At 43.5% G+C, this 18,118-nt stretch overlaps 1 protein-coding gene across 1 annotated transcript in view; it reads right to left on the bottom strand.

Annotated features, from left to right (window-relative positions):
- Positions 1–18,118, bottom strand: part of Wdr19 (WD repeat domain 19) — a 65,531-nt gene that overhangs the window by 30,558 nt on the left and 16,855 nt on the right. Inside the window, exons 7-17 of the mRNA XM_042678327.1 lie at positions 11,942–12,022; positions 10,753–10,865; positions 10,337–10,510; positions 9,551–9,621; positions 8,924–9,096; positions 8,715–8,829; positions 7,220–7,326; positions 5,594–5,716; positions 3,515–3,664; positions 1,682–1,829; positions 1,360–1,564 (exon numbers count right to left, since the gene is read on the bottom strand). Of these exons, the coding sequence (XP_042534261.1) occupies positions 1,360–1,564; positions 1,682–1,829; positions 3,515–3,664; positions 5,594–5,716; positions 7,220–7,326; positions 8,715–8,829; positions 8,924–9,096; positions 9,551–9,621; positions 10,337–10,510; positions 10,753–10,865; positions 11,942–12,022 (1,460 nt within the window). The remainder of the gene's footprint in view (positions 1–1,359; positions 1,565–1,681; positions 1,830–3,514; positions 3,665–5,593; positions 5,717–7,219; positions 7,327–8,714; positions 8,830–8,923; positions 9,097–9,550; positions 9,622–10,336; positions 10,511–10,752; positions 10,866–11,941; positions 12,023–18,118) is intronic.

Below are 18,118 nucleotides of genomic sequence, written 5' to 3'. Positions count from 1 at the left end.
CAATGGCCCAGAAACCCTGAAATATTTGCCATTTGGCCAATAGCAGGAAGGATTTGTTGACTTCTGCTTTAAAACATCATGAAAATGCAGATTTCACTCTCCCCAGACCCTCTGCATCAACTGCCTATCCCATCTACTTATCCACTCATCAGTTGTCTACACACTCACCTGAGTTTTCTATGTAACTCTCACCCACTGTGTACTTAAGTGCTAAGTGCTGGTGTGCAGAAATGTGTTTACAGTCAAGGCATATTACCCAGTCACTGTCCTTGGGGCAGTTGTTGTTGGGGTGTGAACAATGACTATGTTCACACATGTGGTGGAGGTAATTGAGGAATCATGTGTGGATCTTTGTGCTATGGGTGTGTGTTTTGCATAAATGTTCTCAATAGCTTACCCTAACAACCTTCTTGACTGAGTGCCGTTGGTCTTCCTTAGTAGATGAGGACATGAGGTTAGCTCAAGCCATAGCGAAGTAAGTGGTATTCCCCCTGGCTGGAGGCCGGGAGACTCCAACCAGGACTGCTGGTGGGAGAGTCAGGGGGAGCTTCCTAGAGGAGGGCTGCTGAGGCCTGGGGAGTCACCATGGGCAGGCATTCCAGAAGAGCCATGGAAAGAGGCAGTTCAAGAATCCGAATGGGAAGAGGAGAGGGAACTCATGGGGTCCTGAGGAGCAGTGCCATTTAAGAGATGGTCAGCAGGCACTGGTGGCTCACACCTGTAATCCCAGCTACTTAGGTGACTAAGATCTGAGGACTGGGATTTGAACCAGCCTAGGGAGAAAAGTCTGTGAGACTCTTACCTCCAGTGAACCACTAACAAAGCCAGAAGTGGAGCTGTGGCTAAAATGGTAGCCTGCTAGCCTTGAGCAAAAAAGCTAAGGAACAGTACTCAGGCCCTGAGTGCAAGCCTCGGTACTGGCATAAGAGAGAGAGGAAGGAAGAGAGAGAGGCAGAGAGAGAGAGAGAGAGAGACAGAGACAGAGATTGTCAGTAGAATTAGAATTCACAGTGGCCCTATGAAGTAAGAGAAAAATAAAATGAGGGAAAAAATCTGAAGTAATGCAAAAATGAACTCAAGACCTTGTTCAAATAGAGTTTACTGGCATTTTATAGTAGGTGGCTCTTTGTTCTGAAGGCTTATCTGTGATACAGCATCCATACCATCACACCAAGCAACAGGACTGCCTTGAGCATGTACATGCATTTCCATACCAGCCCCTCCCCCCCATCTTAAGGGCGCTTCCTAGTGGCCCAGGGAAATGAATGAAGCAAGTGGGATCCACATTTAGCCAATTGTATTGAACTTGAAAGTTGCAAATACAAACAAAAAGCTCCAGGAGAAGTATGTGCCCCTTACCTCTTGAGCATGAGGGTCTGTGACAACATCTGCCTCAGGTCAGTGGGATGTAAGTCTTTGAGGTTGTAGAGGAAGCTGTGGGTGCTGAGGTAGATGTTGTTCAGCTTCCCGCTCTGTGTCTGGCAGGTCAGCTCACCATTGTACAACAGCAAAGGTTTATGAGAGAAGGGAACCTTGGTGCCCCCAGCCAAAATAACCTTGGATCCTGGATTATAAAACAGACAGCGAATACTCGGCACAGATAATCAGCAGGGTGGGCTTTCACTTCATTGCGATGAGAATTTACTTATCAACAAATGTACAAATGGAAATGATTCAGTACCTTGTATAGTGTCCTTGTGAAAGACATAAGTGTAGGCCTTATCATCATCGTAAGCAAGAAATACACCTTTATTCATTGGCCAGTTTTCCCAGAGAACACCTTTAATGGTAGGCGAGAGGTCTGGAATCTCGTAGGTGGCATCATTAATCTACAAAACAGGATGGACAGCGTCGCCTCACACCTGCACGTCCTTACCTACCGGCGCCGGGCTGCAGTGCCGGCCGCGCGGCCTCTGCCCCCAGTGCTGCGGCTGCTCTCCAAGTTCTATACTACACCTAGGTGGGAAAAACCCCACAAAACTGTAGCTATTTGGTCTAAAATCTGATGAATTTGAGGACAAACTACAAGTCCAGACACAATGACTGCAGGCTAAGAATAAAAAGGTAAAGTTAGATGCCAGTGGCTCATGCCTATGATCCTAGTTACTCAGAAGGTTGTGATCTGAGGATCATGGTTCAAGGCTAGCCTGAGCAGAAAAAGGCTGTGAAACTCTTAGCTCCAATTAACCAGTGAAAAGCCAAGAAGTAGAGGTGTGGCACAAGTGATAGAGTACCAACCTTAAGCAAAAAAGCAAAGAACAAAACAAAACGAACAACAACAATAACAACAAAACCCCCAACAACACAACCCCCCCCCCAAATTAAAAACACCAACAAATGGCTGGGAGAGCCACTTATGTGGTAGAGCACGTGCCTGACAAGTTCAAGGCTCTGAGTTCAAATCTCAGTACTGGAAAAAAACAAAAACCACAGCCAACTAGCAGAACGGGAATTAGGCATAAGCAGTGAAGATACTTATGTTTTTCAGAGAAAGGAAGAAAATAAAGAGGAGAGAAAGGAAGAAAGGGGGCAGGGAGCAGGGAGAGGAAGGAGGCAGGAGATGGAAAGTGCAGTGTTGAGAAGACGCTGTTTCCATTTGAGTGAACATGAAGGCACCCAGAGCCCTGGAGCCAGCTGCCAAGCGCAGGTTCAGAGCAGCTGCGGGCTGAATGAATGAATGATGTCCAAGTTAAGCCATCAACTGGGTGACAAGAGGAAAGGAAACATCCAAGTGTGGTAAGTGATATCGAAGCCAATGTTTATACGTTGGGCTATTAAGGATGGGCCCATCTGGTTTTAATCATTTGATGGAAAAAACATTCCCTCCTTTTCCAGTTTTTGTTTTGTTTTTGCAGAACTGGAGATGTACTCAGGGCCTTGCATTCTACCAGTGGAGCCACATCCTCAACTCTCTTACTTTGAGTTTGTCTTGTTAGGTAGGGGCACCAAGTAACTTAGCCTAGGCTGGTCTCAGACCTTGATCCTCCTATCTTTGCATCCTGAGTAGCCATGACCATGGCACTCCTGCTTCAAGATCTTTAAGGAAGGAGGAGAGCAAACAGAGGTGGGCAGAAAGGACAAGGTGTGCCCCCTGATTTCTGAAGAAGTTTCTGGTGAATCTGGGGACAAAAGTAATATATATATATATTAAAACTATAGGGTGCAGGATATGAAAGGTTAAAAGTAACACAGAATGTAAAATATTTTTAAATAGCTTCTTTGGAGCTGTGCACGATGGTGTATGTCTATAATCCAAGCACTCAGAAGGCTAAAGACAGGAGGATCGTGAGTTGAGACTAGCCTGGGCTACATAGCAAGACCTTATCTCCAAGCAATAGCTCTCTGGGACTGATACCATGAAAACTAGAACAAAGGCAGAAAGTTGTCTTAACATTGTTCACAAACATGGTATCACAAGACTAGGATCCTGGTACTGTGTTGGAGAAAATACTTCAAAAAATACCTTCTTTAATCACATTTGAGAACTAAGCATTTTGAAAATTTCCAGACTTACTGGACAGTAGACAAATCCATCACTTTTTTCATCAATGAAAACCAATCTGGTCCCATCTGGGTCAGGAAAAATCTTTTTCACGCTGACAGGATGCCGGTATTCACTAACGAACTGCCAGTCTTCTATGAAGAAGTACTGTATAACCCCAGTCTAAAAATAAAAATGAACCTAGTCACGGAAATGGAAGAGACGCTCAAGAAAACACTGATATTTTCAGCATTTAAACACATTTCCTAATTTTAAGATAAAAATGTCAATATATTTGATGATGGCACGATATAAGAATCATATCTAGTATATATGAAAGATCCGGGCCCCAGGGAAGAAATGAAATGGGAATGTAGAGGTAATTCAATGGGCTAGAACTTCTAGTACTTTTTATCCCTCAGTCCTGAGGCTTCAACTCTGGGCCTGGTGTCCCTGAGCTCCTTTTGCGCAAGGCTAGCACTCTACCACTTGAGCAACAACGCCACTTTTGGCTTTTTCTGTGATTTAACTGGAGACAAGAGTCTCATAGACTTTCCTGTCTGGGCTGGTTTCGAACTGTGATCCTCAGATCTTAGCCTCCTGAGTTAGCTAGAATTACAGATATGAGCTACTGTGGTACCTGGCCATATCTAGTAAAATTTTTTCTTTCTTTCTTTTTTTTTTTTTTGGGTCCGGTCATGGGGCCTGAACTCTGGGCCTGGGTGCTGTCCCTCAGCTCTTCAGCTTAAGGCTAGCGCTCTACCATTTGAGCCACAGCGCCACTTCCGGCTTTTTTCTTTTTGCTTACGTGGTGCTGAGGAATTGAACCCAGGGCCTCAGGCATGCAAGGCAAGCGCTCTACCACTGAGCCACCTTCCCAGCCCATATCTAGTAATTTTAAGCATAGGAAATTATAACTTACTGATTTCCTATTTTCAAGAAATATCTTTTTGTCAGTCACAGGGCTTGAACTCTGGGCCTAGGCACTGTCACTCAGCTCTTCAGCTCAAGGCGAGCACTCTACCAGTTGAGGCACAGTGCCACTTCCAGTTTTCTGGTGGACTTTCCTGCCTGGGCTGTCTTTGAACCACAATCCTCAGATCTCAGCCTCCTGAGTAGCTAGGATTATGGGCGTGAGTCACTGATGCCTGGCAGAAATACCTTTTTATTTTATTTTATTTATTTATTTTTTATCAGTCGTGGGGCTTGAACTCTGGGCCTAGGCTCTGTCCCTCAGCTCTTCAGCTCAAGGCTAGCGCTTCATCAGTTGAGCCACAGTGCCACTTCCAGTTTTCTGGTAGTTTATAGGAGATAAAGTCTCACGAACTTTCTTGTCCAGGCTGGCTTTGAACCGTGATCCTCAGATCTCAGCCTCCTGAATAGCTAGGATTACAGGCCTGAGCTACTGGCACCTGGCAGAAATACCTTTTTAAAGAGAAACTGTCAAATAAAATAATTTCACATCTTTTTTTTGGGGGGGTAGGGGGGCGGTCATGGGGCCTGAGCTCTGGGCCTGGGTGCTGTCCCTCAGCTCTTCAGCTCAAGGCTAGCGCTCTACCACTTGAGCCACAGTGCCACTTCCGGCTTTTTTTTTTCTGCTTATGTGGTGCTGAGGAATGGAACCCAGGGCCTCATGCATGCAAGGCAAGCACTCTACCACTGAGCCACCTTCCCAGCCCAATTTCACATCTTTTATACTACTAATAAGGAAATTAGAAAATCAGTTTTCAGACAAACAATAGGCTCTCTTGGTTCATGACTATAATCCTTAACTATTCAGGAGGCTGAGATCTAGAGGATTGTAGTTTGAGGCTAGCCCTCACAGAAGTGTCCATGAGATTTCATCTCCAAAATAACCTGCAAAATGCAGGGCTGGAGGTGTGGCTCAAGTTTTAGAGCACCAGCTGGGCAAGCTAAATGAAGTGTGAAGTCCCGATTTTAAAAAACTCCCAACAAATTATATACTATATATTAGTAATGAACTTGTACAAACCAAAATCAAAACATACAATACAGAAATTTGTGTGAGATGACAAAGTAAAATATGAGAAGTTGCCTGCATCCTATATTAAAGAAGATAACACGTACATCTGTCCCATAGATAATACGTACATCTGTCCCATAGATGAGGAAATCCCCCGTTAAGGCATGACACAAAATACGACACTTGTCGTCCACTGCTGGGAAGAGCCGCGTCTCGCGCTCTTCTTGAGTGTTCAGGATTTCAGTTTCTATCTACAAGATAAAGAACAATGGTCCAAACATTTAAGTAAACTCAGTGTACCTCTGGAGGAGAATCTCCCTTTCTCAAGTTCAACTATACATTCAGATTCTTGAGACTACCGAAGGCTTGCTTAGTCAGAAAAATACTGGGCAGGAAGCAAGCCGGTGGGCTGTGTTCCTTCTTCCCTAGGGGGAAGTCTTTGCAGTCGGTTTTGAATAGTTGCTAAGCTCTTTGGCTTCCCACAGTACAACGTGAAGCAACAGATATGAGCGCTGCTCTAAACTTCAGAAGGCCTATCCTCACAGGTGCCAATGTCTCGTGAACATCTGCAGAGGTACAGTTTTGAGGGTCTCCACATTTGACATGCCCAAATACAAGAGTCAGTGAATTCTAGGGAGACCAGAAGGTATGGTATTTCTGGAAGTCTTAAGGCTCTTTTGTAGCTCCTTCAAGATGCATTTATTGGGCTGGAGACTTGGTTCAGGTGGTAGAACATTTGCCTTGCAAACATGTGGCCCTGGGCTTAATTCCCAGTACCAGTAAAAATTAAAAAAAAAGATTCAGTGCTGGGGGCTGGGAAGGTGGCTCAGTGGTAGAGTGCTTGCCTTGCATGCCTGAGGCCCTGGGTTCAATTCCTCAGCACCACATAAGCAAAAAGAAAAAAGCCGGAAGTGGCATTGTGGCTTAAAGTGGCAGAGCGCTAGCCTTGAGCTGAAGAGCTGAGGGACAGCGCCCAGACCCAGAGTTCAGGACCCACGACTGGACCAAAAAAAAAAGGTTCAGTGCTGGGCACTAGTGGCTCACGACTGTAATCCTAGCTACTCAGGAGGCTGAGATCTAGGGATGGTGGTTCTAAAGCCAGCTCGGGCAGCAAAGTCTGCCAGACTCTTACACTCAGAAAAAGCTGGAAGTGGCAATGTGGCTCAAGTGGTACAATGCTAGCCTTGAGCACAAAGTAGAACAGGAACAGTGGCTAGGCCCTGAGTTCAAGGACTGGCAAAAAAAAAAAAAAAAAGATTCAGCACTGGTGCTGATGTCTTATACCCGTAATCCTAGCTACTTGAAAAGCTGAGATCTGAGGACTGTTGTTCAATGCCAGCTTGGGCAGGAAAGTTGGTGAGATTCGCATCTCCAATTGCCAGAAGTGAAGCTGTAATTCAAGGGGTTAAGTGCTTGCCTTGAGCACAAAAGCTCAAGGACAGTGCCTAGGACTTGAGTTCAAGCCCCAGGACTGGCCAAAAACAATGAAGAAAAGATCCAGTGAAACAACTGAAATACTTTTATAATAATGTTACAAATAGCATGGCTTCTTCTTATCAGATGTTTAGGGAATGGAGCTATAAGGTCAACTGAATACCTCAGACAGAAGGGCGTGAGTTTTGCTTCTCCTTTCCTCACACTGGGCTTTCGGGTTAGTGTGTACACACTTGCTCCCTGACCTAGTTTTTTGCTATGAAACAGGGGCAACCAGCATCATGGAACTGCAGGTCTCAGGACGCTAGGATCAGACTTACCAAATGTAACTGGACTTTGCCTTCAAAGAGCGCAGCTGCATAGTCACTGTGAAGGCACACACTGGCCACTGTTCCCAGATATTCCATATCTTTTAATTTTCTTACACCTGTAGCAATTTAAAAAGTTAGACATATCAAAATGTAGGCAAAACTAGCTCAAATAAATAATGGCAAATAACTATAATGTGCAGGTCCTTCACAAGGGTCTGTGCGCTTAAAATCTTTAGCCATTCTTAAAAAAAAACTGTTAGTGGCTCTAAAAATTTACCTTCAGGAATTCCATAATGGTTTGCACAAATCAAGAGAAGAGAAAATAAGGTCACGTACAAAACCAGCTTTTAAGTGAGATGAAGCTTCACCCGTGGTCTACTTAACAGCCTACTTCTCAGCTTCTTCTGTCTGAGGGTCATCTGACTAGAGTTGGGGGATGGGAGAGAGGAAGAAGAAATTGGAAAGAAGGAAAACGGGGGGGGGGGGGGGAGGGGGGTAGAGGAGGAAGGAGAGGAAAGAAGTTCGGGGGGGAAAGGAAAGGGAGCAGCACAGGCAGCTTCCCTGCGCTGCTTGTAGTAATATTTCCGAAGGGCAGAGCTCTTGGCGATGTGAAAGCACATTTTATTTAATCAAATTGGCCTCATTTTCCAGATGATTAAAGCAAGCTCATAGGGCCAAAGAAAGCAGGCTATAGTCACTTAGCTCACAGACAGGGGAAACTGAACCCAGGGCCCCTCCAATTCCAAAGCTCAGACTCCGCCCACTTACACCAGCTGCCTTCATTATAAAGGGAAAGATTAAAATCTTTTCAAGTTATTCAGAACTTTTGAGGGTTCACAAAGCCACGTAAGCGAGGGAAAAAAGATGTCTGAATAAAAATGAACACGTGGTCTTATAAAAGAACCTTCCAGCCAGGAACCAGTGGCTTAAATCTATAATCCTAGCTACTCAGGAAGTCAACATCTGAGGATTGTGGCTTGAGACTAACCTGGGCAGAAAAATCCGTAAGATTCCATCCATACCAGCATATAGCGGAAGTGAAAGTATGGCTCCATGGTAGAACAGCCTTGAGTGTAAAAGCTAAGTCGGAGTGCAAGGCTCAGCTAGGGGATCGTGGCTCATGCCTATAATCCTAGCTAGCTAGGAGGTTGACGTTTGAAGCCAGTCTGGGCAGGAAAGTCTGTGAGACTCTAACCCCCAAAGGTTAGACTAACCACCAAAGAGCTGGAAGTAAAGCTGTGGCTCAAGTGTAGAGAGCTAGGAATTAGTCTTGAGAAAAAAGGCTCAGGAATAGCACCCAGGCCCTGAGTTCTGTCCCTAGAATCAGTAAACAAACAAACAAACAAACAAACAAAAAATACAAGGCCCTTGAATTCAAGTCCCAGAACCAGCGTGTATTACCACCCCCTCACATCCACACACACAAATTTTAGCATTTCCCAAAAAAGAAGCACAGCAGAGCTTATATGACAGATAACAATACAATCAATGGACTTAGACTTGCCGTTATCCCCTAAGGAATAAAACCAAGCTCGATTATTCATGCCTACAGCCAGATGATAAAGACCCACAGCCACGAAGTTGGGTTCCACATCCACAGAGATTATAATTGGTTGCTCCTGTAATACAGAGAAGGAATCATTAGTGCATCAATCACTAACTTGGTTCTGATTTAATTAAAACAAGAAAAGAAAAAGAACACCATTTTCCTACTCCTTCAACGAGGTTGGCCACGGTGACTTCAAGGAGGGAGGTGAGATACGCGATCCTTGTCTGGCAGGAGTCCCCGAGAATGGGCAGCTTTGTCAGGAAAACGTGCAGCGAGCCCATTTGAGTAGAGAGTGCCAGCAACTGCCCGTCATCTGTCCACGACAAGGTTCCCAGGCCTGAAAGCATTCACAAATGAATGACCGTGCACAAACAAAAGCATGGTGCAGTAAACAAGCAAATATTCCCATGTAGACTACCAGAGACTTATAAATCAAGTATTTTCTTTGCTAACTTAGTCTTTATGGAGAGTAAGGAATTCCCCATGAGTTGGCTGAAGAATATGAGCCCTGTCTCACCTGATTTGGCTCAAAGGGAAAGTAATGTCTTCATTTTATACCTGGGTCAAGAGAAAAATTCACTGGAAATCTCTAGATCAGAGGGTATTTGTTCCTTCCTGTCAGGTAGTACACCTTGACATAATTACTACAATAAAGATTTCAGAGAGTCCAGTAAAAGAAGTTAATTTCATTCCTCCCACAAGGAATGAAATCCCAAGGTAACAAATACAGTGTGACCCTCTCTAGTTAAATTCATGACAGTCAGCTATCTCTCTTTTCAGTAAAATCATACCTTTATTTTCATCATCCAGGTTGATGATGGCATACATGTCTTTTAATTCAGTTAAGTCATGGATTTTAACACTGAAAAATAAAATAATAAGGTATAGTTTAAATACACGTGAATCATCCATAAGCCAGCAATGTCTGACTACAAAGAAAATTTCTAAAATTCCTAAATTCTTCTTCTGGTATATCTGACTTCACATGTGTGCATGCGTGTGTGCGCACACACACACAACTGTAAATTATGGACTAGGTCAATGGTCTCCCTGATATACAGGACCATTTATTGGGTTAAAAGTGTTAAAATTTCTAGCCAGGCATGATGACACACTTTTAATCCCAGGCTTATTCCTAAAATCCTTGTTACTCAGGAAGCTGGGATCTGGAATGCTTGGCTCAAAGCCAACCCAGGCAGAAAAGTCTGAGACTCTTATTTGCAATTAACCAGCAAAAAAAAGAAAAAGAAAAAAAAAGGAAAGCCAGAAGTAGAGGTGTGGCTCAAGTGGTAGAGTGTCAGCAATGGGTGAGAAAGTTGATCGAGGTGTGTAACTCTGTTGAAGCCCCAGTGCCAGTGAAAGCAAGAAGGAAAGAAGGAAGGGAGGAAGGGAGGAAGGAAGGAAGGAGGAAGGGAGGGAGGGAGGGAGGAAGGGAGGAAGGAAGGAAGGAAGATTTCTCTTCATATCTGTTCTAAAAGTCCAAGAAAGAAGGAGTATCAGATTCCTATGAGCACTGGAGTCTTGCTGGTTTCTGCTGGTTTTCCCCAGGCAAAGCTGGCTGAGTAGCTGTGACTTACCAGTTATCGCCACATGTAGCTGCTTTGTTCAGACTCTGCGATAAGGCAATACTGGTTAGACTGTCTTTATAGTCGCGCGTCTGGAATATCTCCTGCCCAATTTCTCGAATATGAGTCGAAATTACCACAAGATTCCCACGTGAAAATCCAATGAGGATGTAGCCGTCCCCATACCTGAGTTAACAAGGGCAATGATATGGTAAAATTGGTAATATGATAAATCAGCAAAAACCTTAGAATGAGGGAACTACAGAGTATTAAAATTTCTCAAGGACTGTATCAGACAATATGCCAGGTTGCTTTATATACTAAATATCAGACTGTAACTCAGAGAATGCTGTATTTGAGAACTGAATATTAGCAGAGTAAACTTACAATAGAGCTAGTAATAGCGTAGGGAGGCCTGTTGTACATACCAACTATAGCAGACAATGTTGCCGTACTGCTGCTGAAATTCCACATCCACTGGGGTATCTGGTTCATTCAGATAATAAAGAAACAAATTTCTCTTGCCAATCACCACACTTATCTGCCAGAAAAGATTAGAAGATTGGGAAATGAATTACTTAGTATTTCACGAAGAGATTTAACAAGCAAATCCAAACAGCTGAAGCTCATTTATGAAAACAATAAGACCAGCATCGATACGGCCAAATGCTATAATCAGCAAGATAATGTGACTGACATAAAAAAAAAAAAGCATCAGCAGATGTACACTCTGGTCAAGGATCACTGGCTTTACAAATCTTCAGTGTATCCTTTTGAAATATATTAAAAATCACTTTGTAGAATTCTTGTTAAACTGTTTAGACCACTGGGCTACATGGGAATGCAACTCGGATGCAGTTTCATTGTAATTGAATTCATGTTTGGAATCTAGATTCCTCTATCTAAGCGGGCACCCTGCCTTCCAGCCACTCAGGATTATAGGTCTATATCCTTGTGGATAAGCTTTTATAAGCTTTAATACCATCACTGGCTCTTCTCCTAGGGTCAGTGTGGCTAAACTGCATCTCCATATTAGCATCTAGTGACAATTTTCAGCAGAAGCGGTCTCTGTATTATGGAGGGAAAAGAGTATATTACTTATTTGGTCTCCTTAAGAAGGATACTTAATATGTTTTCTTCATCCTAAGATACTATCAACTGCAAATTGCAGTCAACTTAAAAACAGCTTTTTAGAAAATAAGGCAACATTACTAAATGCATTTCCTGAAATGCATTCGTGATGATTATGGAAAACATCTGAATTTTGGGATGTTATATTGGAGGAAAAAAAATGCTTTAAGGATTAAAGAAAGAAAATCCACAACTCTTAGTGATGTATTCACTACCATGTATAGAGTAAAAACTTAAAAATGTAGAATTCATGACTTCTGCCCTGCAAGGGACCCCTAGTATTTTACCAACTGCAACAGGAGGCTTTGCATTCACAGTACTAGCAGGCTGGCAGCAGTGAGAACCAGTTTTAGGCCTGAAAGACTAAGCCCTAGCGTAGTTTAATCAACCACAAACATAATTTATTTAGGAAGATCTGAGCCATCTGGGAAAAGGCAATCATAGACAAAATTACTGAAGGGATTTGGGCAAGGGCTGGATTCTTACTGTGTTTTCAGTAGAAGAACCTCGATCATCCATCTTCTTTGTGGAAAACTGCATGTCGCTTGGCTCAAATCTCACGGATGTCTACGGGGTAAAAACACCATTGCCATGAACATATCCACTATTCACATTCAGTTTGAAGTTGGCAGAGGCTGAAGCCTGGTGGTCAAGCATATGTCTGGCATGTATGAAGGCCTTGGTTCAATTCTTCCTCCATATACAAATTCCAATTCATTCTCAACATAACCAGACAGGTAACTTACTTCATTTCTGACTAAAACTAGACTAAGAACTGAACATCTATTGCCACAAATACTTAGAAGTTCTGGATGAAACAGAATCTGTATCTTATTAGATGCACAGATGAACTATTGAGGACAAAAGGGCAATGTATAGGGGCCATAAATAAAGCTTAGACAGCACACAGAGTTTTGTGTGCAGAAGCTGGTCTTGAGTGCACAGCAGCTGGTGAGGAGATTGGAGGAAGCATCTTTATCTTGTTTGGCCTGAGCTCTGAGTCAGAAAAAACAAAGACAGTTCATTCTCAGCACCTGTAATCAGAGACCTGCTCTTCGTCTCTGTATGGGTGAAGGCCCTAGTTTATTCATGGATGGTCTGAAAGTCCTAGAATGAGCAGTTAATAAAAGAGTAGAAGGACCTAGGCTCATAAAAATCCCTGCAGGGTTTGGCAAAAGCAAATCCAGAGCTTCTTCCACATTTGCAAAAAATTCCACAAACAAACTTCACTGAAGATGAGGTCAAAGTCAAAGTTACAGAACTCAGAGAAATGGCCCATCCCACGCACGACTCAGCAGAGCTAAAGTTTACAGGATGATCAGAGATCATAAAATACTTTAAAAGTAATTTAAGTCATTAGTGTGTGAAATTAGACACTTCAAAAAATGCAGGTAGATGTATAAAATGCATTTGCACTTTTGTGTCATAGAAGGAGCTGTGGAGTAGAACTGTAGAGGAGACATTGCTTGGTTGTATAACATGGTTTTGGTTTTGAGATTGAAATATCTTTCATTTACTTGGGTACCATCTTTCACAATGTAGTTTGTTCAAAGTTTTTGAACGCTTCCCTAGAAGGGCATATCAGTTTTACTCAAAGTTTTACCAACAGAATATGCTGTCTTGTTCTAAACAATTTTACCAGTCAGACAAGTGACAAATAGTATTTCAGTGTGGCTTTCATTTGCAGGTTTGTTTGTTTTTTGGTCCGGTCATGGGGCCTGAACTCTGGGCCTTGGGCGCTGTCCCTCAGCTTTTTAGCTCAAGGCGAGCACTCTACCACTTGAGTCACAGTGCCATTTCCGGCTTTTTTCTTTTTTGCTTATGTGGTGCTGAGGAATCGAACCTAGGGCCTCATGCATGCAAGGCAAGTGCTCTACCACTGAGCCACCTTCCCAGCCCCAATCATTTGCAGGGTTTTAATGACAAGCTTGATGATTTTTTTCATCTATATGAAAGCCAGTTTTGTATGAATTGACTATTCCTCATCCTTATTTTTTTATTTTTTTTATTTTTTGCCAGTCCTGGGGCTAGAACTGAGGGTGTGAGCACTGTCCCTGAGCTTCTTTTTCGCTCAAGGGCAGCATTCTACCAACATGAGCCACAGCGCCACTTCGGGCTTTTTCTGTTTATGTGATATTGAAGAATCAAACCCAGGGCTTCATGCATGGTAGGCAAGCACTCTACCACTAAGCCACATTCCCAGCCCCTGAGTTGACTATTCCTATACTTGGGGAGATTTTAAAAAAGAACTATAAAGTATTTTCAAAAATTAAAAGTAGAGAACTTCCGGACCAAGATGGCGACGGGGCAGTAGGGAAACGCCACAGCTCTCTCCAACCAAAAAGAGAGTTCGAGTTCCAACGCTTAATCTCCCCAAGAGACCGACAACAACAAAAAGACGAACACTCAGAGAAAAACCAGAGGTGGAAAATAACAAAAAAAGAAAGAGAGGAAAAGAAGAATTTCAGAACAGAGAAGAGCGAAGACCCCTCCCCCAACCTTTACTGGCCGCGCGGCAGTGCGCCAAGCCGCCGGCCAGCCGGCCCGGCGGGGGCTGCCGGAGCCACAGAGACACAGGGGGCTGCTTGCAGATCACCAGGTACCGGATTGCAGAACAGCGGATCGCCAGGAACAGAGAAACCTACCAGCCGGGAGTCTCCACGAGGATCCCACCCCCACCCCTCACTCTCCACCGGAGCGGAGAGGCTCCATCCCGCCAAAGCCGCCCGGCACCAGCAGCGCTACGAAGGGACCTGTCCGCAGACCACCCGCCCAATCGTGATCGCAACGACCAGGCGGGGGCCACCCAACCCAGCCCGCAACCACCCCAACTGAACTCGGATTGCAACAACAACTGACGACCTACTGGGTGAGTACCCCACAGGGGACAGTGAATCCATCAAGGGAGACCAGAGCTGGAGGGAATCCCCAGACCCTGACCTAGACTCCCTACCCCAACACCTGGACCACAGGACCCACTAAAACTGGGAACTGTTCGAGACTCCACCAGCCGGTGGAGCACACTCTGCTGGCCAGGCCAGAGCAAGAGCGCCCCTGGAAGGGAGCTTAAATGCCCAAGCCAGGAACAGCGCCCCTGGGTCAAGACTACCAACAGTAGAAGAAATTTGAACTGTGTCCTCCAGGCTGCATAACCTAGGTGGTATACACATTAGCACAGGCCTAACGAGCGCGCTCCAGGCTGGGGCCGGAACCAGGCCCGGGGACCGGCGCCTGAACAAAGCAAAAAGGGTCAGAAGTGGGGCTGTGGCTCAAATGGTAGGGTGCCAGCCTTGAGCTGAAGAGCTGAGGGACAGCACCCAAACCTAGAGTTCAAGCCCACAACCAGCCCAAAACAAACAAACAAAAACAAATCAGGAGCCCATAGCAGACTCCAGTATTTGGGAGAGTGCATCCAGAGCATCTGATCTTCCCAAGAGCACCCGCAGGAGCAAACACAAGCAGTCTAGGCTGCTCAACCCTTCCAAAGGCGGGAATTGCCAGCAATCTACAGCAGAGAGCTGAGAATCCTAAGTAAGTCAGAATAGCAGCTGGAAATAGGCTCCCAACAAAATCCAGATCAGGCACAGACTCTCTCTACCAATACAGAATCAGCAACCAAACAAAGACAGACACACCAAAACAAGATTGAAGAGCAGTCTCCTGAACCCCCATGCGAAAATCACAGAGAAAAATCACAAGGTTTACCACTACCCAGGACAGCAAGCTCACCTCAAAAGCCAGCAGCCACGCAGGGGAGAGCCCCAGTGGGAGCAAAGCAGGAATGGAAGACAAAAGCTACATCCAAGGGTTGCTGGAGGCAATGACTCAAGAAATAAAGCGAGAAATGGATCAGAAATTGAAAGAGCACAAGGATGAACTATCAAAAGATATACAGGATATCAAACAAAAGTTGGATGCAAAAATAGAAGCTGCACAAACCTCAGTAAGAAGTGAGATAAACACCAAATTAGAGGTAATGCATAATGATCTCACCTCATTGAGAGGTGAGATCAGTACTCTGAGAACCAACATTGAATCCATAAAGGGATCCATTTCCACCATGCAAACCACAATAGAAGCCACGGTCAACAGAGTGAATGAAATGGAAGGTAGAGTGTCAGATACAGAAGACAGAATACACCAACTGGACCAAAAAGTGACAGATATGGAAAAATCACTCAAATTAAACCAAAGGGAAATTCAAGAGCAAGCAGATAATGCTAAAAAATTTAACCTTCGCATAATCGGAGTGGACGAAGGTGAGGAATTCCAGAGCAAGGGAATGCAACACCTATTTAACAAGATAGTCAATGAAAATTTTCCCCACCTCAAAAACGACCATCTTAACTACATCACAAAAGCTTATCGAACACCCAACAAGCAAGATCCCAGGAGAAACACTTCTAGACACATTATAGTAAAAATGATGGATCTGAATAATAAGGAAACAATCCTGCATGCAGCAAAAATGAAGAAGGAGCTATACTACAACGGGAAAAAAATTAGAATCACTGCAGATCTCTCCACACAAACAATGAATGCAAGAAAAGCCTGGGAAAGCACCATACGAGCCCTGAGAGCCAATAACTGCCAACCCAGACTGATATACCCGGCAAAGCTAGCATTCACATTCGATGGAGAACTGAAAACTTTTAATAGCAAAGAAAAACTAAATGAATACATAAACATTAAGCCGGCATTACAAAGAATTCTAAGAGGGGGGACACAACCTGAAGAAAGCAACCAGGAACTGGGACCTGCCCCAAACAGGCATTACTCAAAGTCTAACTGAGCAAGCACAGGAGGAAAGGAAAGAAGAAAAACTTAGGAAAACGGAATGGCAGGGACAACAATGCATCTCTCTATACTTTCTCTTAATATAAATGGGCTGAATTCGCCAATTAAAAGAAAACGAACTGAGGACTGGATCAGAAAACAAGACCCATCCATCTGTTGCCTTCAGGAGACCCACCTCTCAGCCAAACATACAAACAAACTCAGAGTGAAGGGGTGGAAAAGGATCTACCAATCAAATGCCCCCAATAAGAAAGCAGGTGTAGCTATCCTGATATCTGACAAAATAAACTTTTCATTAAAATCAGTACAGAAAGACAAGGACGGCCACTACATATTAATAAAGGGAACAATCCAAGAGGAGGATATAACCATCATCAACTTATATGCCCCAAATATCGGTGCACCCAGATATGTTAAACAAATGCTCTCAAACTTACAGAATAAAATAGATCCCAATACGATAATACTAGGAGACTTTAACACGCCACTCTCACCAAAGGACAGGTCTACCAACCAGAAGATTGGCAAAGAAGCTACCGAATTAAGTGAGGCCATACTTCAAGCGGAATTAACTGACATCTACCGAGTATTTCACCCTAAAACAACACAGTACACATTCTTCTCAGCAGCTCATGGAACTTTCTCCAAAATAGACCATATCATAGTTCATGCAAGGAACTTAAGCAAATACAAAGGGATCGACATAATCCCCTGTATCCTATCTGACCACAGTGGAATCAAGCTAGCTTTCAATAACAAAGCATACCGCAGAAATTTCTCTAATACATGGAAATTGAACAGCACACTCCTTAACAAGGCCTGGGTAACAGAAGAGATCAGAGAAGAAATAAAGCATTTCCTACAACTCAATGAAAATGAAAACACCTCACAAAGAAACTTGTGGGACACAGCAAAAGCAGTCCTGAGGGGCAAATTTATTGCCCTCAGTGCCCACATCAAGAGAATGGAGACAGACCAAGTAAATAATCTCATGTTGCAACTAAAACAGCTAGGAAAACAAGAAAAAATGGGACCTAAAGCTACTAGACGAAGCCAGATAACCAAATTGAGAGCAGAGATTAACCAATTAGAAAATCAGAAAACCATAACCAAAATAAACCAAACAAAAAGCTGGTTCTTTGAAAAAATAAACAAAATTGATGGCCCGTTGGCAAGATTAATTAAAAAAAGAAGAGAGGAAACCCATATTAATAGGATTAGGGATGCCACGGGAAACATCACAACACGTACCCAAGATATCCAAACAATTCTAACAGACTACTTTCAAAAGCTATACTCTCTAAAGGAAGAAAATCTGGCGGAAATGGATGCATTTTTAGAGAAATACAAGTTACCCACACTGAGCAAAGAAGAAGTTAACCAATTAAATAAGCCAATATCCTATAATGAGATACATGAAGCTATCAAAAGTCTTCCAACAAAAAAAAGCCCAGGACCAGATGGATTCACAGCAGAATTCTATATTTCCTTTAAAGAAGAACTAATACCCATACTCCTCAAGCTCTTCAGAGAAACAGAGAAGGAGGGAGCTATCCCAAACTCATTCTACAAAGCCAATATCACACTCATCCCCAAACCAGGCAAAGACCCAACCAAAAAGGAGAATTACAGGCCAATTTCCTTGATGAACACAGATGCAAAGATCCTTAACAAGATTCTAGCTAACAGAATCCAGAAACACATAAAAAAAATAATACACTATGATCAGGTAGGCTTCATCCCAGAGACACAGGGATGGTTTAACATACGTAAGTCAATAAATGTAATCCAGCATATCAACAGAGCCAAGGTCAAGAATCACATCGCCACAGATGCAGAAAAGGCCTTTGATAAAATTCAACATTC

This window comes from Dipodomys spectabilis, unplaced genomic scaffold (assembly GCF_019054845.1).
Source record: "Dipodomys spectabilis isolate Male_0828 unplaced genomic scaffold, ASM1905484v1 ptg000043l, whole genome shotgun sequence".
NCBI classification, from domain to species: Eukaryota; Metazoa; Chordata; class Mammalia; order Rodentia; family Heteromyidae; genus Dipodomys; species Dipodomys spectabilis.
The sequence above is the reverse complement of the archived record's forward strand: the minus strand, read 5'-3'. Positions and strand labels throughout refer to the sequence as shown.